This window comes from Corvus cornix, chromosome 9 (assembly GCF_000738735.6).
Source record: "Corvus cornix cornix isolate S_Up_H32 chromosome 9, ASM73873v5, whole genome shotgun sequence".
NCBI classification, from domain to species: Eukaryota; Metazoa; Chordata; class Aves; order Passeriformes; family Corvidae; genus Corvus; species Corvus cornix.
The window spans coordinates 21,465,122-21,481,724 of record NC_046339.1 but is presented as its reverse complement, the minus strand read 5'-3'; the positions used below and the strand labels follow the sequence as shown (position 1 = coordinate 21,481,724).

General features: G+C 42.0%; 1 protein-coding gene across 8 annotated transcripts in view; it reads left to right on the top strand.

Moving 5' to 3' along the window:
- The window catches only part of YEATS2 (YEATS domain containing 2), a 48,798-nt gene extending 32,427 nt beyond the window's left edge, over window positions 1–16,371 (top strand). For 5 of the 8 annotated variants that reach the window (XM_039556702.1, XM_039556701.1, XM_039556698.1 and 2 more), the window contains 10 exons: window positions 2,170–2,301; window positions 2,555–2,653; window positions 3,641–3,752; window positions 5,082–5,155; window positions 6,193–6,272; window positions 7,188–7,389; window positions 8,753–8,979; window positions 10,127–10,201; window positions 11,578–11,651; window positions 12,749–16,371. In XM_039556702.1, coding sequence (XP_039412636.1) covers window positions 2,170–2,301; window positions 2,555–2,653; window positions 3,641–3,752; window positions 5,082–5,155; window positions 6,193–6,272; window positions 7,188–7,389; window positions 8,753–8,979; window positions 10,127–10,201; window positions 11,578–11,651; window positions 12,749–12,857 — 1,184 coding nt within the window. In that variant the 3' untranslated portion in view covers window positions 12,858–16,371. Of the gene's footprint in view, window positions 1–2,169; window positions 2,302–2,554; window positions 2,654–3,640; window positions 3,753–5,081; window positions 5,156–6,192; window positions 6,273–7,187; window positions 7,390–8,752; window positions 8,980–10,126; window positions 10,202–11,577; window positions 11,652–12,748 lie in introns of those variants that run through there. The other 3 variants (XM_039556697.1, XM_039556700.1, XM_039556703.1) reach the window with 3 other exon arrangements.
- Window positions 16,372–16,603: the final 232 nt, after the last annotated feature.

The window sequence follows — 16,603 nt, the reverse complement described above, 5'->3', positions numbered from 1 at the left end:
TGTCGATTAGAGGGAACTGAAGCCTTTGAAGTCAAAATTCATTAGATACGGTGAAGTAGGCTGGATCTGGATCACTCAAGTTAATAAAATGAGGTAATAAAAATGGACTGCCCTTATGTGGAGGGGAGTTCTCCGTGTTTAGTTTTATTGTATTCCATCATCTTTCATATCAGGGAGAGCAAATACAGCAGGTTTGAGAGTTAGGAGTTAAAACTGGAAATTTTTGTTTAGATTAATTTACCTGCTGGCATGTTCTGTTCACTTGAAGTGGTTTCTTATAAAGTGAAAGCAGAGTGAAAATACAGAAAAGAGAAAGTAACTGACACTGAGCTCATCTGACAGTGTCTTTTTGAAGCAGCTCTTCTTGTTTCCTCTCTACTCAGACTTTTAAACTTCTCCTTTCTCATGAGTATATTTTACCCAGAGCTTGAAAATAAACAGCATAGACTTCTAAGACTGACAGAACCCTGCAGGAAGCAATTCAGTATTTTTCTCTGTGCTAGGAAAGTGGCCAGGTGGGGTTTTTTGTAGGAAATAAGCCATACTAAACAGCTTTCAGATTAAAACTCCCATTTATATATGAGAATGGTGTCTAGATTCTGTTTGTGGAGTTTTTTGTAACCTGAGGCATTGACTTCTTCGTGGAAAACTCTTCAAGAATCTCAGAAGGAACAGTGGCTATAAAACATGTTATTTCAATGTAATAACAAACAAAAAATCAAACAAAACTGTTGAAATTCTGAACATTTGTGTTTTTAAAGGCAACTTTTTAAAAAGGATTTCAAATTTTCCCTTGTTTTGTATCAAGCAATGTCTCCCACCCACCAGGCTGATAGGGTATGTTGAAAAAGTCCCTTCTTACCAGCCTTGCTGTTGGGTCCCTTGCTGTCCTACCCTGACACATCAGTATGTCCCACACAAAGGACACTCACTAGGTGAGCCTTCCTGCCTGGAGGTGAAAGCCTGACTGACCAGTGCTGGGGATCCCTAAAAACCAAAACATCTTCACCAGACCTTGCATGTCTAGTACTTGGAAGGCCAGCTGTGTTTCAGTACTACTACTACTACTGCTAATAATAATAATATAAAGAAAATGGAAACTTTAAGTCAAAACAAATCATAATTACAAAATTGCCGTGGTGAAACTAAGAAGTTTATTGTTGTCAATGTTTTAAAATAGAAGCCTGCTAAATTTCCACAATCTGAAGAAAAGTTAGCTACAGATTGAATACAATTACATGGAAAATAGCCAGTTTACCAGTAGAAAGGATGGACATAGGCCCAAATCTCAGTGTTAGACTGCTGGCTGTGGTTGCTTGGGATGTCATCACAAGGAGATGACATCTCCTTGTGGAGGAGAGAGCTGGCAGACAAGTGATGAGTACTCCTCACCCATGGAACTATGGCGCAGCTTGGAGTTGTGCTGGTATCTCCTGAAGTTGCTGAGTGCTGCCATTGATAATGCTGTTAATATCTGAATGTCCTGCTTGTTCTTTTGGCCTTGACTAAAGTCAGGGATTTCGTTCGGTCTCCAGTTTAATGTACTTCACGGCCTGATTAGCCATCCTTATGGGTGTGTTCAGTGCACGTTGCAGACAGACACACGACAGTTCAGCTATGTCCTTTGTCAGACCTGCTGCACAGCAGCCTTGGGCTTGTCCCATAGTTGGAACAGGGTTGATTGTGCTCTGCTGACTGCAGTGGATGCTGCTAAGCTGAACTGCAGAGGTGTGAGTGGCACTGGGATACCTCCCTGAGAGCAGCTGTGTGAGTACAACAGAGCTGTAGTTCACTGGCTTATCACAGCCTTGAACACAAGGTCTGGTCCTGACAAGAGTGTTTTACTCTGCTGAGCCTGCTTCAGTTGAAAGGTTTGTTACATCAGCTTTGCTTAAGATTCCTTAGGTAATTAGGAGATTTGCTTTATAACTCTGAGAGTGCTGTGCAGTGTGTAACAGTGTGCACACTGCGGTGCAGCACTACAGAGTTTGAGCCATCACTTGTGTCAGGGAAAACTCATCCTGGCAGCTCACCGAACTGTGGCTTGTTAAGAGGATGGCAGTGCTAGGTTACATGCCATCCTGCTTCAAGCAGAAAGGGAGAGAAGTAGCTGGAGATAAACTAACTGGTGTGTTTTATTTAACATTTTGTCTTCCGTTCTTCTTGCAGGGTTGCTAAAAATCCACTCAAATCAGTCTAGTCCACAGCAGGCTGTTCTGACAGTTCCCAGCCAGCTTAAACAGCTCGGTGTAAACACAGCTTCTGGAGGTGTTCAGACAATACTCATGCCTATGAACAAAGGTAAAGGGCAGAGGAGGATGACAGATGGTGTTTGAAAATCTCCTTTGACACAGGGTAGCACTTGGTCACTGTTGGCATACATGGTCTGAAGTAGAGATAGAAGAAATTGTAGCAAGGAATTCATCCCTAAACTTTGTGCTGCAAAAAAGAGTGTGTTGCTTCTGAAAATTTTAATTTGTCGAAGTGTATGAAATTTGATTTTCTTTTTCTTCTTTGTTGCCCCCCTCCTTTCTTTTTTTCTTTTCATCGCCAGTGCTACAGTCACTTTCTACCAGCAAAGTTTCAGCAGTTTCAGCAGTTACAGCAGCAAGTACAGTTGTCCCAAGTCCCTCCACGGCATCCATTGCCAAAGGTAACAAGGGATTTCTTAGTAAGATGAGTAGTAAAAATAAGCTGATGCTGCTTTATGCAAGTGGCCTATGAAAGTAGACTCCGTGACTGTGGGTTCCTTTATTTCCATTATTAGTAGAGTTTAAATCAAGTTAAAATGACACCTGGGGACTAGGAATTTAACAGTGACTTCCCCCTCAACAAATCCCACAGCATAGACAAGTATGGAGAAAAATGAGAATGTTCTAGAAAGCTACAAGGTGTAGCTTAAACACTTATTGTTTCAATCCGTATTTGCAGAACTGCATAGAGCAGTAAGTATTTAACCACAGACTGCAGTTCTCAGACAGATGGACTGGAGGTTGCTTTCCAGCAGCACTAGCTGTAGACAGCACATGTCCCTGTGCACACAGAGGGGAAAGAGGTACCTACAGTCCTTCCCAGAATAAAGCACGGGGCGGAGCTGACACACCTGAAGTCCAGTTATGGCAGAACTGTCATGTCTCTCTCCATCCCAGCTGCATGACCAGACTGCCTGGTTATTTGGGTTCGGCACGTCTCTCACTGCTTCTGTCTCACCAGAGGTCTGTCCTAGACATGAGAAAGTTCAGGTGTCAGAATCAGTGATGTCTTCTAAAAGTTGTCACTTTGAAATGTCACTTCTTGTTAAAACTTGGTAGCTTTCTATGCAGCTCTTTGTTTGCAGATTGGCCAGGCAGTTCAGTTTAGATCAGGCAGTCATATGCAAAACAGCAGCAAATGATTATGCAGGTTTTCTGACAAGGATGAGAAGTGAGTGTGGAGATTTGTGGGGGGAACATGTTCTGGTAGGTCCCTTTCAGCAGAATTGAAGGTCAAATTTGTTCTTGCTTAGCAATGAGAACGTAAACAATAAATGAAGTGATGTTATGTAAGACCTTTAGTCTTACTGGAGTCTCACAAGACTGTCTGGTACTTTTATCAAGCTGGCTGTACTTTTTGTCTTAAAATGTGTTCTGTTTCTTTGAAGTTAAGATGGAGCCTGATTCAACAGGACAAAACTGCAGTTCTGTGGGTACCCAAGAAGGCCAAGCAGCAGTTAAAACAGAAGAGAGCTCTGAACTTGGGAATTATGTTATCAAGTAATTGTTCATTTCTCTATAAGGATTTCTGATCTTTGAAGTATTGAGGGAATGGAGATGGTCCTAGGGATGCCTGCAGTAGTGTTACTTTGACCTAGAAATACTTTTTATAATAGATTATAATTAATACATATCTATTATATATATATATTTATAATTTTATAACTATAAATACTTTATAATTTATGATTTTATAATTTATATATAAGTATATATTATAATTTTTATAATAAATTATTAAATCTTCTGTCCCATACACTGCTGTATCTGTACTAATCCTCTTGGGTGGCATTTGTTTCAGACAGTGTTGCAATGTTTTATTTGTGAATGGATTTGTATGCAGGGTTCATGAAAGAGGAGAAATTATTTGAAGATTTGCAGTTGTTTTGGGCTTTTTTAAAATCACAGACTGCTAAAATCTCTCTATCATCCTCTGCTTGTATATTGCCATTGCATGTCCTTAGTCAGGTCACACTGCCCAGTGAAATGCAGCTCTGAAAAGGGGCATCTGAAATCAGTAGAGCTGTCCACCTTCTAGCCTTTCAAGTCTTGCTAAACTCATATACTTCTGTAATTACTTAGTATGAGGGCTGCTTTGCTTCAGAATTAGAATTAAATAATAATGAGTATTTGATCACTGGATGCTGTGAAATCCAGTGCCTTGTTTGTGATGCTTTTGCAAGTACTTCTTAGTGTTTTTTCACCAGAACTCAAACTGCAGAATTTTCTCTGCATATTTCTTGCAGTGTGTAGGATGTCTCTTCTGCTCTTGATTCCTCCAACTTTCCTGTCTCTGTGTTTTGAAAAGTTTTGTTATCTCGGCGTATCCCTGAAGATACTACCCTGATGGAGAGTGTGTAAGAGACAGGAATAAATGTCCAGTCACTACACACTGAAAATTATCTCAGTTATAAGATAACAGTTGGAAAATACAGTTCCTGAGAGTTAAATAGACTATGTCTGGTTAAGTAAAGTCCTGTAAACAGAAAGTTTCCTATGCAGTATCCCGTGTTTCCTACTGGGACAACCTGCACTAGTTACCTCTCAAAGTAGTGTTGCAGCTTGCGAGATAATGCAGGGGTTTTCTCCAAGCCTGTCTTCAGTTTCTTCAGCCTGACAGATGCAGCTTCAGATGTGGACATTTTGGCAAGAGGAGGGGCTGTTGGAAATACCTTCACTGGATTGGGGTATAAGAGTTTATCCTCACACCGCTGTTTGTAATGCCTTGGGGCTAAAGGCTTTAAACCATGCAGTGATTTTAAAACCTTTTACATCTGATTCATTGCTTCCAACAGCAGTCTTCACTGTGATTCTTTTTATCCCTTGCAGCATAGAATATTTGGAGAACATCCAGCAGCTTTTAACAGCAATAGTGAAGAAGGTTCCATTAATTGCTGAAAAAAGTAAGCAGTAAATGAAAAGGCTTTGCTCTGTATTGTCAGTGTATCAACAGAATGCCTTGCATACTCCGTAGCCGCAGAAGTTACTAAAAGGTGGAATGAAATGAAGCCATTCTCCTAGAGAGCTTACTCCAGGGGTTATTCTGAAGATGCTTAGAATTAGGTTCTTCCAGTAAAGTCAAGTATGTTGTTAGCAGCTAAAATCTTTCATCTGTTTTTTTCCTTAGAAATAGATTGCATTTCTTCACATAATGGCTGCAAGTAGGTCTTCTTTTTCCTGGTTTGTCCTTAATGGATGTGCTTTTTTCTTTTCTTTTTTTAAATTTAACACTAGGGTTTCAGTGAGCTGGCAAATACAGTAACATAGCTTAACACTGAAATGTGCTTGTTATTGGCGTTTTTGCCTTCTTTTTTAAACAAAAGGGGATAGTTTGCAGAGAAATATTTTAATCTTGTGTGGTACTTTATTATTTCATTCCTCGTACTCATGTACATAACTGAAAATGTTTCGACTTTCTCTGGTAACTAATGCACTTTGAACAAGTGGTAGTGGAGACTGGGTAGAGCAGACCCTTGCAAGCAAAGGCAGCAAAGTAGGAGTGAGAAGCACAGTAAAGCCTTCATCACATACAGCTCTTGCACTTTTGCCAGGAAACCTTTTCACTGTTGTTTCATTTTTATGTTGTAATTTGTTTGGAAAAAAAAAAGCAAAACAGTTTTCCAGAAGAAGAGACTTTGACTAGTGAGGCAGACTTAGAGGTGTACATAATAGAGCTTGCAGTGGGAAAGAGGCTTAAAACAGCCCATAGCTACAGGTGTCTGTGTATATGACCAAGAGGGAGGCTGGTTTTGCATCCAAAAACTAGTGTCAGTGTCTCTTGGACAGAGCAGAGCATGTGTAAGAGTTAGTTGCAGTCATTGAGCCTATGAGCATGAAAGGCATTTCCCTTTCCCTCTTTGCTGAATAACATCAAACCCAGAGTTCATCTTACTTCACTTACTGAAAATTTAATAGTGTTTTTGATTTTGTGGTTTTTTAGGTGAGGATGTAAGCTCTTTTTGTGCCGGTTCAGTGGAACAGTATTACAGCTGGAATATTGGGAAGAGGAGGGCAGCCGAGGTAATTCTCTCATCCACTGTTTCATAAGCAGTCACTAGGAACACAAGAAGGATTTCTGAATTATGGAACCTTCCTTGTCTGTTTTGTTTCCTGAATAAATCTGACTTTAAATGGCAGCACCCCTTACTGCAAGGTGCACTGACTTGTGTTCAGATGGTGATCCAGTTTATTGTTCACAGGTTTTCTCAAGCAGAAAGGATGCTGAAGGTCATGTTTCAGTTTATTTATAGTAAGATGGTTTTTGAAGCATTTTAAAACTTTAAATTTTTTCAAAGGGGTAGTACTTTATCCTCATCTCTCCTCTGTGGCATGTTACAGTCAAGGGAATTTTACCCAACATATTTTATCTGTCTTTTTAGGGGATTGTGTCTGTTTTCTGCAGGATGAGAACTGAGGGATCTGACATAAGCAGTACTACTGCTGGAATAGATTGTCAGTTCACCAAAGATAAATATTTCAGTTAACCTGGACCTTTTGTATTGTGGTTTCCCTCTATTTCTTCACAACTTTGCCATCTTGCTGTGTAGTTTTACAGGGAAGATGTTAACTAACACTGAATTAGATCCTCTGCTGTTGCCAGCTTAAATGATCAAAGAGTTCAACCAAATTTTAAGAACATATTTTGCTCTAGTGGATTTCTTGCACTATGCCATCTTTGGTGTTACTTGGGAGATGAGGCATTTCAAGTCAAGACAAATGTGACAAGGCCCCTGTAAATGTGTGTCCCTTTTCTTGAGATTTTTTTTGGATGATAAAGCAAAGTCTAAATGACCTGTCAGAAGTCACTCTGACTTCTGAGAAAATCATGTTCCTTTTCTGTTTCCCTTGCAACCTGGATTATGTTTCTGGGCTGTAAGTAAGCTAACTGTAAATGTTCTGGCCAGTGTAATGAGCTTTCTCTTTGGTTGGTCACAGTGGCAACGAGCAATGACAGTGAGAAAGATCCTACAAGAAATCGTAGAGAAGCATCCCAGGTTTCACAGTATCACCCCCCTGAAAACAAAGCACGTGGTGCACTGGTGTCGATGCCATGGCTACACTCCCCCTGACCCCGAGGCCTTGCGGAACGATGAGGACTCCATTGAGGATGTGCTGACACAGATAGACAGTGAGCCAGGTGAGTGTGGAGGGACAGGAAGCTCCTTTCTGCCAAAGACACTGTTTATTAAATGCCTGTGTTCAAGCACATCTGGAGAAGGGGATTCTTACTGTCTTTGCTTTAACTTAATTCAGTCTGGAATAACAAAACTTGGAGATTGTAAGGGCAGGCCTACAAGTGGGGCTGTCCCTTGTTCCTGTCAGTCCTGATGTTTCTCTGGGGCTTCTCTTGGTTTTTATTTGGGGCTCTTGGAGGCTCAGTGTAGATAAATCTCATGAAAGATGATTTTTTTCTCCACAATGTAATCATTTATAAGTGGATACACAAAGTTAGCATAGGGAGTAATGACATTTCTGCCCTTGGGTAGGCTTAGCCTCTGTTAAGACTTACCATGCAAACAGTATGAATGAGTTCAGGTACAAAACAAAAAAAACAAACCTGGCAGTGGCAATGTGGAGCTCAGTGGGAGTTAATTTATCTCCAAAAGTGAGGTGAATTGGCCCGTTGAAGCTTCATGCTTTGTATTACAGCTGCTACATTATTCCACTAGCACAGCTCTAGGATCCCCACAGTTCATTTTAGTATATATTAAAATCATGTCTTTAATTTCATCCTTTCTTCACAGTTAAGCTATCTTGTTTCACCTTCAGATAATCCCTTTCCAAAAGCTGAGTGTTCTTCTGTTCTGATCGTTCAGGGATTTAAGGTATTTCACAGAAGTGTATGGTATTGATTATATGTTGTAAAGTCTGGCCCTGCATTGCAGTTGTTGAAGGTGGAAAGGAAGCCTGCATCTACCTTATAATATTTTTATTTAAATCACTGTATTTGTGTTTGTCTTTGAAGAGCAGAATCTGTTTACTGCATAGCTTTGCACTGAAGGTTTTACCAGCTCGTGTCAATCATGCAGAGAAGAGCTTACCCTTCTGCCATTCCACTGGGAACCTGTCTTCTGATTTTTTTAAGCAGCATGATAACGCTCATCACAATGTAAAAGATGATTTTGCACTACATTGTGCTTGCATAGTAAAAGCTCCACTTCTCTAAGCAAGTTGAAGAGCATCAGACTGATTTGCCAGTTGCCAAAAAGCTTAAAAAGCTTCTGTGAGAATGTTTGGGAGACTGACATAAGCTTGTTTTGTATGAAATACAGCCTTCTTGATTGGTGTAGGAGCAGATGTGGGAGAGAACCATGAGTGTCATGAAGATATAATTAGAAGGCTCTCAATGACTGTGTGCATTTCTATTCATCCTTATATTTGGTAGGCACTACAAAAATAACTTGCAATTACCTTAGTTTCTTACCATATTTTGAGTGTGCATCTGTTTATAAACAGCTTTCCCTAACCCATCATGTGTTAATTGATTGCTTCTATTTCAGAATGCCCTTCATCTTACAGCAGTGGTGAGGAGCTGTGCCGAAAACTGGAGGAACTACAGCAATTTCTGAAACAAGAACCGGAACATGAAGAGGAAGTAGATATTCTCAACTTCAGCGAGCCATTAAAAATAAACATTAAGAAAGAACAGGAGGAGAAACAAGAAGAGATGAAGTTCTACATGGCTTCCTTGCCTGCATCAGAGTTTGTGAGGGACACTGCTGAGAAGGTAATGAATGAATCATAAAGCTAATTAGAATTATTGTGAAGCTAGTTGTGGTCTTACATTTATTTAGTTGCATTTCTTTCATCTATATAGGCCTCAGGACTTTTAAATGAATTTTTTTATAAATGCCCTGGAAAAACGGGACCTTCTGACTCAAGACACGCAGCTGCCAGTTCTGGCAGGGGAAAGGGAAGAGTGCCAGCTGGGAGCTCACTTCAGAGTAGCTGTTTTGCAGGGCTTAGTACAGAAAAATTATCTTGAAAGGCTAAAAGCAAGGATAAATTGAGGGATGAGGAGCACTAGCACTGAATTCTTCCTGTCCCATCATGCAGAAGATGTGGTCTTGTTGCTTGGACCAATGCTGTGTAACAGCAGTTCCTGAAAAGGGACTGTGGTAAAACTTAGCAAATTTCTCTACTGCTTGAATTATCTTCCTCCTATTCAGTTCAGGGCAAAAGAGAGGGAGGTCTTTTGTCTCAGCAGCAGGAGCGAGAGAGGAGACTGACTTCGCTTGTAGGAAAGAGTGCTTGCTGTTGTACCAGAGGAGACGGGAGCAGCAGGAGGGGTTTGCATGGAGCAATTGTTGGAGAAAGAAAGGATCTCCGCCCCCACCTCACCTGCTGACACCAAGGGACAAAACTTTGGTTCTGCAGTGTATCTGGTCTCTTGCTATGTAGGTGACAAAGGCATGGGTACAATGAGAGTGGATCTGAAAGATGAAACACTCTTTTGATGTGGAACTTCTGTGCCAGGAGTACTGTTTAAAGTGGTTTCAGTGGCCATAGCTGGGTGCAGGAAAGATGATGAGTAGATGGATTGAAGATATGTACAATTTTAAAATGGAGCTTCCCTTCTCAACCCAAAGATACCCAGTGCAGCCTGGGTTTTGTGTGGACACTGAAACAAAAACTAAAACCTGCTTTTGTTTCTTCTGACTTCCAGAGGCATTTCTACAGGCTGTGCTAATTTTACCCAGATTTTTTAAAAATTAAGCCTGAGATTATACTGCTTGAAAGTTCCGTAGTGTCTACTTGCTTCTCTTTTAACTACCCTTTGTAGTAGGGTTTTTTTCTGTTAATCTTATCTAATTGTAGTACAACGTGAGTTGTGTTATTTGATATAGTAATTTTTTTTCTCTTGTATTTTATAGATAGGGATTTCTTTTCAACCTGCTGAGGTACAAAAGAATGTTTATGCATCTGTAATAGAAGATATGATTTTAAAGGTAAGAAATTACTTCACAGGAAGGGCTTGTCTGTAATTGTGTCAACTCAGCAATTAGAAAAAAAGATGGAATATCTTTATTAATATGCATTTATCAAATCAAAGTCTGTCTTTCTGCATTAATAGATAGATACATAGCTGCCCAAAGAGGGTCATACACTTCCGTGTGGGTTTTCAGTTTTCTAACTGATTTGTTGGCTTGGACACAGAATAGTGATTTGCAAATTCTCACCACCACTAAGATACTGACTCATTCTGTAATTTTGAAAGTACCCCTTGCTTTGTCCTTCCCTTCAGAACTGGGGGGAATCTTTCAGATTGTTTAAGACTTGATTATTTTATACAAGGTTAGCTATATTTTCCTAAATACTGCCCAGTTCCTTTGCCCAGGTTGTCTCTGCTGGGAGACTGCTGAATTCCTGTGGACAGTAACAATTCTGCCGTGTGCGAGAAACTGTTTCTCTATCCTCATCACTTCTGGAAAAACAGAGAAATGGTTTTGCACCAAAATTTGAACAGCAGAGATCTGGAGTTCTTGGGTTTGGACTGAAGGCTAACAGAGATTATTTCTAGCAGCACTCTGGTGCATTTCATGCCGAAGATGATTTTTGGGGTTGTTTATACAGACTGCAGCTTATCAGAAGATGAGTTTTACAAAAGTTAATTGATTCCAGGTGGCACATGCACTCATGTGCGTGCCTGTGCTGTGCTTCCTGTTACCACAGTTGAACTCTGATACAGATACATCCATTTGTAGACACAGATTGTAGCCATCAGGTTGCTCCATTCTAATTGTAGTTGTGCCAGCTTTCCTCACTGAACATTCCAGAAACCTCTCCTCTGGTCTTGATACAGCACAGAAAGCCAAGAGCCTTAATTAGCTTTTGACTGAACCTTGGTTAAGCCAAGTGTTGGGCATATGGCTGCCCAGGCTGGGAGGTTTCTGTGAGCGTGTCTTGACACAAGCCTGGTGACCACAGGGAGTGGGCTGGAATGCAGGTACTGGCTCCCAGGAGAATATCTGCAGTCTGCCATGTACAAAACCAGCTCTGGTGGGTGAGAGGAAGGGTCCTGAAATGCTCTTGGAAGCACAGGCACTGGAACATTGGATCCACTCTGCTGGGCACGTACTGCTCTTCAGGTCTGGAGGGAAACCAGGCTGGGCAGTTGCAGCCTGAGCTCTGGGTCTCTTTCTGTTAAATAAACTCATGCCTTAAGTGATAAAACTCACTTGGGTGTCTTGAACTGCCCTGTGCTGATCGACTGAGGATTGAAGCGAGCCAGGATTTCAGCTGCTCTTACACTGGTACTTGAGCAAATAGCAAGTTCCTTTGCTCTTTTTGTCATGCTGTGTCCTAATGCTGTCTCTTGTCTCAGGCCACTGAACAGCTGATGAGTGATATCTTACGGCAAGCGCTCGCTGTGGCGTACCAGACAGCTCCTCACAACAGGTACAGCACCAGGGCTCCTCTGCCACCACTTACACCAGCACTAAGGACTTCAATGGCTTCAGGAATTTAGTCAGGCTTTGTGTGGCTCAGACCACGAGAGTGAGGGAATTTATGGACTATACTCTGAGAAGACCCAAGCCTTAAGAGAGAGTTTGTCATTTTGTGGCTCCCTAGTGGGAAAGGATGGGAACATAAACATTAAAAACCAAGGCAGGATTCTCTGGTGTTGCCATGCCTCAGAGGCAGATGACCTGTTTCTACAGAGCCACGCTGGAAGGACCTGCTCACTCTTGCCCATCTCAGGTTACTGTGTAGACAACTTAGCTGTGGCTTGCCAGAACTTAAACAACCTAAATAATCTCTTTATTTTACTGATACACACTTTTCTGCCTCAGATGCTGAGTGATTTTTATAGAATCATAAAATTATTTGGATTGGAAGGGACCTTAAAGATCATCTTGTTCCACCCCTTGCCATGTGCAGGACACCTTCCACTGTCCCAGGTTGCTCCAAGCCCCATCCAACCTGGCCTTAAACAGTTCCAGGGATGAGGCAGCCACAGCATCTCTGGGCCACCTGTCCAGTGCCTCACCACCCTCAACAGTAAAGAGGTTTTTTCTAATACCTAATGATTAGGCCACATTTTGATTTCTGTTCAGCAGCATGACTTGGGATAGCTTAAATTGATTTAAAAAACCCAAACACTATGAGAAAACGCTCAGTTTAAATATTCACTTGTATGCAATACATAAATATTTACATAATATATAAGAAAGTATGTATATATGTTGTATATAGAAGTACATACACAACAACTGTGCTATACAAGTTCAAGAACTCATGCTTCAGTACTTGCTTTTCCTACCCCAGTGCCCAACAGGTTTCCCCCAGTCATCTGAGTGGCTTTTTTTGTGCTGTGATATTTTAATGCTTTCCCTGCATTGCTCTAACACCTGCTCTTATATCCTTTTTTTGCTTTGATTGTTATTTTTGCTTTCTCTCCCTCCTCCTCCCATTGGTAAATTTATTGACTTGCTGCTTTATGGATATGTGGTTTTTTGTGTATTATAATAGCATCTCTGGTGCATTCCCTGCAGGACTCCAAGAGAGATCACAGTGATGAATATTCACAAAGCCATCTGTAATATTCCCTTTCTTGACTTCCTCACAAACAAACATATGAAGATACTAAATGAGGAGCAATGAAATAGAGCAGAGAAGATGCTACAGGAAAGGTGGATTTATGACTGAAGTTGGGTTGACAAATCCAGTATTTCTGTAGGACACTATTACATACATTTATAACATTGGGCTACTAGATTGTTACCTCCAATTAAAGATGCACCTTAATGCAACAAAACGATGCTCTGTTCCAAATCAAGTTGTTAAATGTCAGTGTTTACTTGGTAAGTGTATGTTCAGTGGCTGAACAAACATTGTCAGTTTGCATCGAGTTGCTAGCTGTGAGAGACTCCACAGGCCTGGTCCCTCTGAGACAGCTCTGCTGGTGAGACTGAACTGGTTTTTAACATGAGAAATTATGTTTTTTAATGCAGTCTACATACAAGTTGGTTTCCCCATGCAGTGAGCAGGGCACTTGCTTTGGCACTCTGAATATGAGAAAAGTCAAAGGCAGCTCTTAAAGGTCTTAAAGCTCATTTGAGTAGATGGGTAGATTAGGGTGATTTTGGGGGAGCAGAAGGCTGATGGCTGCAGCAATTTTGGCCATTCTTGCCTGAGCATGATGTACGTGACTGAGAACACAGCTGGGTAGGCCTGTCAGTCGCTTACTGAGCTGTCACCTAACCAAATTCCTTGCCTCTCTAGAGGAGGTGTCAGATGCCACCTTTCTTAGTCACCTTGGAAAGGGTAGACTGGCACAGCCTCAAGCAAGATGAACAAACCCCAATCAGGCTTGGTAAGATTTGACTGACCACTTGTGCTGCATGGGAAAGGAGAGGAAGAAAGATGGTATTTAGGGTTTGTGGGCTTGGGCTGGCTGAAATGCTTTGCTTGCCCAGCGAGTGCCTCCCCAGGCTGCCAGAAGGTTTGAAGAGTGCTGGAGGGCAGATGACCAGCTGTGCTGTACAAGTCTTAATGTGGTAGCAGTGTTCACTAAGTATCAGCCTAAACTGTGAAGTGCTGTGGGAGCAGCACTGCTTTGGCTTAATTTCTGTTCAACACAGAGAGGCCTGGTAGGATTGAAAAATCAAAGATTTGCTGCTTGTGGGGAGATCCTCTGATATCTTGACTGCAGGAAGAAGTTCTGCTACTAACCCCAGCACTTACCTGTCTCAGGAACACCACTGGTGAGGGAGACATGTCTGCAGCCTGGCTATCAACATCTTGCTGAAGAAAGCTTCGTTGACCACATCCTGACCACCCCACATCCACCACCCCTTTGTCCTGCCCCATGGGTGCTTGCTGGTAGTGCGAATAAGCCATTGTGAAGTTGGTGGGACTCCTGTGGGACTGTCATGCTTTCAGCATGCTTGTTTTGTCTGGCAGTGCTGTCATGGGTGGAGCATGGGCCAAACAGCCAGAACCTCCAGTGCGCTGATCTCAGCTGGGTCTCTGATCTGCTGCATGGCCTTTGATTTAATCACTCTGTGCCTCAGTTTCCCCATCTCTGAGCATGGGGAGCAGGATACCTACCTCATAGGGGTGTACTGAGGCCTCGCTCTTGTTGGTGCCGTGCTTTGACAATACAAAGCCTTTTATAAACATTAAACTACAGTTATCTTTCTTGGCCTGGGGTGGGAGCAGAATGTTATCTTTTGGTGCTTTTTTGGGGCTAGAAGACAGGTGATCGTAACTACAGTAGTGTGCAGGAACTGTGAAAAATGCTTCAGTTAGAGGGTGGTTTCAGACTTGGAAGGAGAGTAGTGTAAGTTTGATGCAGTTGTTAAACTGAAGAAAGCACTATGTACCTCAGATGGGATGCCACCTGTCTTCTCCACCTTAAATAAAACTAGGGTCTGCAGGAAAGCCCCTCTCAGCTCATCACAGCTAACAGGGAGCTGCAGCTCTGTTGAATATAAGAATGGCAGAACCTGACCCCTGAATCTAGGAAATGGGACCAATGGATGAAATCCAAACAGCATTCAGAGAAGGACTTAAATGCCCCCTAGGAAGGACATTACAGATGCTCTGGATTCAAAAGCTAATCCTGGATTGTTCGGGTGAGCTGAGTGCAGGATTGCCTGCGAAAGGAAAGGGCAGAGCTTAGCCCTGACATTACTTTATCAGCGGAGGTCAGTGTGATGGAGTTGAGCAGCAGTGATTATGTTTCAGCTCAGTGTTGAGTTGGGAGGAATCCAGGTAGCTGGAGAACTGCAGGCCCCATGCTTTGTAGGCTGTAGTGAACTTGGGGTCTGTACTGCTTTCAGGCATCCCTGTACACAGCTTTTATGAAAGCTTTTATGAAGGGCATTTTCAAGATCCCTGTCACTATCATGACAGCCTGCAAGTTCTGTGGGAACAGCCTTTTGGGCAAACTCAGTTGTGCTATGATCTGCAGTGACCTCAAGTACTGTGTTTTGGGTGCCACAATATAAAAAAGACATTAAGCTATGGGAGTGCATCCAGAGGAGGGCCACAAGGATGGGGAAGAGTCTGGGGGTGAAGCCACATGAGGAGCGGCTGAGGTCACTTGGTCTGTTCAGCCTGGAGGACACTGAGGGGAGACCTCATTGTGGTCTTCAACATCCTCCTGAGGGGCAGGTACTGGTCTCCTCACTCTCTTGACCAGTGACAGGACCCAAGGGAATGGCATGAAGCTGAGTTAGAGGAGGTTTAGGTTGAGTATCAGGAAAAAGTTCTTCACCCAGAGGGTGGTTGGGTACTGGAACAGGCTCCCCAGGGCAGTGGGCACAGCACCAAACCTGTCTGAGTTCAAGAAGCGTTTGGACAATGCTCTCAGACACATGGTGTGACTTGGGGTGACCTGTGCAGGGTCAAGAGTTGGACTCAGTGATCCTTGTGGGTCCCTTCCAACTCAGCATGTTCTGGGATTCTATACACATGCATTTCCAGCCCCTGTCTCTTGCAGGTTTTTTTTCTGGGATTCTGTAACACCCAGAGCAGCTTTTGAGGATGCAGGAGTTTGTCTTTGGGCATCTGTTTGCAAATTGTGGCTTCTTTTGCCTGTGTCCTGCTTTTCTGTGAAGAATGGAGTTTCAGAAAAAGTCCTGAACCTGGCCCTCAAGCAGGCAGGTACAGACCCCTTGTTCTTAATGGGGTTCTTGTAGTGGAGATCTATTGCTACATTTCTGAGCAACCACAGGTTATTCTCCTAGGAGATGCTATATTATTAGTATATAAAGTTTGCTGAAGAAAAATAAACTGTTAAAAGCAGATAGAAAATGACACATTTGTTTAGTTCTTCAGATGTAGGAAAAGTTTGCAACAAGTTCTTTGCATTTTGAATAGTGGGAGAAAAATTTGTTGGTGAGAAGTTCCTGTGGGAATTGCTTGGAGATAAGTTAGAGGTTGTGGAATTTCACACATCCGTTCCGGTGTTTGTGGAATGCTACAGGTGCGGTGTGTTGAAATGTTTCGTATATTTCTCTGGCTTTCTGAAGAGTTAAAGATCTCTTTACAAATATTGCCCCTATTTGTAATGCTGAGTGTTTAAATCCTTCATGTTATCTGTATTATACTGTATAATTGTGTAATATACGTATGTTTACAATAAATTCTTTTATTAGCTGTGCTAGGATTGTCTTGACTGTCACCTGTCACTCAGTTTCTCCAGATCCACAGATACTTTTGTGCTCTGTGTATTCAGAATGTCATAGTTAGTTCTGTATAAGAATTTGTAGTTGAGGAATTGATCTGAAGGAAAATGTAATTTTTCCCTTTTCTAGTTATTTTAAAAAGCTCCTGGTTTTGGAAGCTGGGGGAAGAGAAGCCAGGAGCTGAGCGCCTCCAATCTTTCATCTTCCAGAGCA